Source organism: Vollenhovia emeryi, unplaced genomic scaffold, assembly GCF_000949405.1.
Source record: "Vollenhovia emeryi isolate VEMERY1.0 unplaced genomic scaffold, V.emery_V1.0 DF941128.1, whole genome shotgun sequence".
Classification (NCBI taxonomy): domain Eukaryota; kingdom Metazoa; phylum Arthropoda; class Insecta; order Hymenoptera; family Formicidae; genus Vollenhovia; species Vollenhovia emeryi.
This window is the reverse complement of record NW_011965238.1, coordinates 2,915-5,964: the sequence shown is the minus strand read 5'-3', so window position 1 is coordinate 5,964 and position 3,050 is coordinate 2,915. Positions and strand designations below refer to the sequence as shown.

General features: G+C 61.3%; 1 protein-coding gene across 1 annotated transcript in view; it reads left to right on the top strand.

Annotated features, from left to right (window-relative positions):
* Positions 1 to 1,126: 1,126 nt before the first annotated feature.
* LOC105571145 overlaps positions 1,127 to 3,050 on the top strand; it is a gene marked incomplete at its 3' end in the record, with an annotated part of 4,831 nt that continues 2,907 nt past the window's right edge. The window contains exon 1 of the mRNA XM_012028620.1: positions 1,127 to 3,024. Coding sequence (XP_011884010.1) covers positions 1,127 to 3,024 — 1,898 coding nt within the window. The remainder of the gene's footprint in view (positions 3,025 to 3,050) is intronic.

Below are 3,050 nucleotides of genomic sequence, written 5' to 3'. Positions count from 1 at the left end.
CGTGTCTTCCGGGGGGAGGGGCCGGACCTCCACGGTAAACTGGCCTCCAGGATCCGCGGAGTGGGATGGCAGTTGGAAGCTGGGCGGCAATCTGTCGCCCAGCGCCCTCCTGTTTCCGTGAACTCGTCAACCCCTGTGTCTGGGGCCGACGTCCCGCTGCTGGGGCGTGCGGCCTGGCATAAGGGGGGGGCGAGGGAGTGGGAGCAGGAGGGAAGAGGGGAGAGTCCCCTCGCGGCTGGGTCGGATGCAATCCGGCCCTTCCGGGAGGGGGCGGGGCCCCGGGTACACGTCGGGTCCTAGACCCGCGTCGCCCGGTTGGCCCGGCAAGAACGGGGGATCGGGGCCGCTCGGACGTTTCCGAGGCAGGGTCCGGTCTCCCGGAAGACCCTGGGGGCCGCTGGGACGTATTCCCAGGCAGGGCCTCGGGGTCTGAGGGGTTGGTCGGCAAACCTGCCGGCCAACACCCGGTCCTCCGCGACGAAGCGGCTGGTTCCTGCGTCTGGGGCCGACGTCCCGCTGCTGGGACGTGCGGTCTGGCGTATGGGGCCGGTCGTGGAGGGCGGAGGACCGGTCGTGTGCTTGGTGTGTGAGTGAGCCGCGGTCGGCTGCCGGTGGATATTTCCCTGAGACTAACCAAGGGGGGAGTAGTAAACCCCCCGACCGGGGACGAGCGGTGACGTCTGTACCTGACCTCTGCCATGGACTACGCGGGACCGTAAGACCAGTTTACTGGCAAAGTCCGCAGGAAGTGGCATGTTTAATGTGGGAAAACCGCTCCCGTCTCGTCTGTCTGGAGCCTATCAGGGGGTTGAAGCCGGCAGTCCGGGCGCGGGTATGGAGGGGCGCCTAGCCGGTGTCCTCTCGTACCCTGTGAGGGGGGAAAATCCCTTACGCCTTCTAGCCCTGGGGAGGAGTATGCGGCCGGCGGATCGGTGCGCGCTGCTCTCCGGGGGTGAAGTAAAAACTTTGCATCATGGTGGACCTGGCCCTCTCCAGGAACATTTTTTGTAGAGCCACTGACCGGGATAGGGGCTGGCTACCCCGAAAAAGGCTTCTCCTCTGCCCGGTCCATAATTAGGGATTTTCTTAACCGGGGAAGTACCCCCACCGCGGTGGGGGTCCCATGATGGGCGAACCGGTCCCAAAATCACTGCCAGATATGGATAACAAATCACACACCACGAGAAGAGAGGCGAAAGTTAAGAAGACGGGCAACTCCCAAGAGACCAAGGACGGTAGGATGGGAAGAGTCCTTGGGAAGACCCGACAAGGCGATCCAAATACGTCGGTGGCAGCGGCAAGCGGCACGAAGCCTGGGCCAGCTTGCTCAAAGGTAGCAAGGGAGGCTCCACTCCCGCTGGACTCAGATGGGTCAGAGACGGAAGAGATGGTGGATGTCGACAACGTTTCATCCACAGATGACGAGTGGTCATCTGCCGCGTCGGTGGACAAGTGCACCGGCAAGAGGAAAAAGAGAGGGTGGCCGCCCAAGACGGTCGAGGGCATCAAGGCGCAGAAGAAGGCCGAGTGCAAGCGGGAGCTGAAGAAGCTCAAGGCCGAGAAAAAGGCGTTGGAGGAGGTGCTCAACCCCAGGATGGCACCTCGGAGCAAGACGCCGGAGAGGGACATCATGCATCAGATGGAGGTGCTGTCCAAAGACCAGCTAGCTGCAGAGATGCTAGGCAACATCGACGTGGTCGTGAAGGTGGCCGAAAGGTCCTCCAACCTGAAGGGCACCTTCGTAAAAGAGCTCAAGGCCAGTGCGAACAAGCTGAGAGCCGCAGCCGTTGTGGTGAGCAGGAAGACGGCGAGCTCAACCAACGCGGCCCTCGAGGAGGAGACGGTGAGGCTAAGGGAGAGAGTGAGGAGCCTGGAGGATCAGGTGGCTACACTCACGACTCTCCTCAGTAAGGAAAGAGAGGTAAAGGCCAGCAAGGAGAGGGCAAAGATACCTGAGGAGGATATGGAGGTTGAGATGCAGGAAGTGCACCTCCCCCGAGTCCAAGTCCAAGCCCAGAACACTGCGGACTTAGCCAATCCAGTGCGAACCAGGGCACAGAATAAGAAGGAGAAGGCGAAGACGGAGGGAGCAACGATGGACCCCGTATACCGCCCGGCCGTCAGAGGGGAGAGAAAGAGGTTGGAGGAGCCGTCGCCGGAGACAGCTATGGAGGGCGTGAGAACGGTGATGGAGGGGGTCTCCATTAAGGAGATAACTAAAGGGGACCCACAGGAGGTAAAGCGCAACCTGGAGCACTTAATCGCAAGATGCCAGGGAGCGCTAGTTAGAATTCCGAGGGAAGAAAAACCGGGAAACACAAGAAGCTTGCCGAGTATCACCAAAGTTGAGGTGGTAAAAAACAAGCTGAGACTGGAGGCTAAGGAGACGGCGGAGCGGATCATTCGAGACTCGCAAGCGCCAAGAGGGCAAACCCCCACTTCCCAAGACACCTCGTGGGTGGAGGTGGTGAAGAGGGGGGGCAAGAGGAAGCCGGGAACGAGGCCAGCGAACACGGAGGCTTCGTCAAATGCCGGCAGAGGAGAGGGGAAACTGCGCTACGCGGACGTTGCGAGGGCCAAGCAGCCGAGCAGTCAACCTGCTAAGGCAGGGAAGGCAAGCCTGCAAATCCCGGCTGGAGAAGGAGGTAAGCCGGAGGCCAAGAGACCACAGAAGGCTGTGGAGGAGACCAGGGTAAGCACCGCCCAGGGGGCCAAGGCAACGGCGAAGAAGAGAAGGAGGGCCCCAAGATCAGAGGCGGTGTCCATCACGTTCCCCGCGGGCGAGGGAGCTGAGGGCATGAGGGAGATCAGGGCCAGGATCAACTTGGAGACGCTTGGCATTGGTCCCCTAAAGCAGAGGAGAGGACTAACCGGGGCCCTGATCTTCGAGGTGTCAGGGCCTGAGAGTGCGAAGAAGGCCGATGCCCTGGCCAATGAAATGCGCGGGGCAGTGGCCGGCAAGGAGGGGGTGCGGATCTCTCGACCGAAAAAGATGGCGGAGATCCGCATCAAAGACGTGGACGAGTCCATTACTAAAGACGAACTCGTTC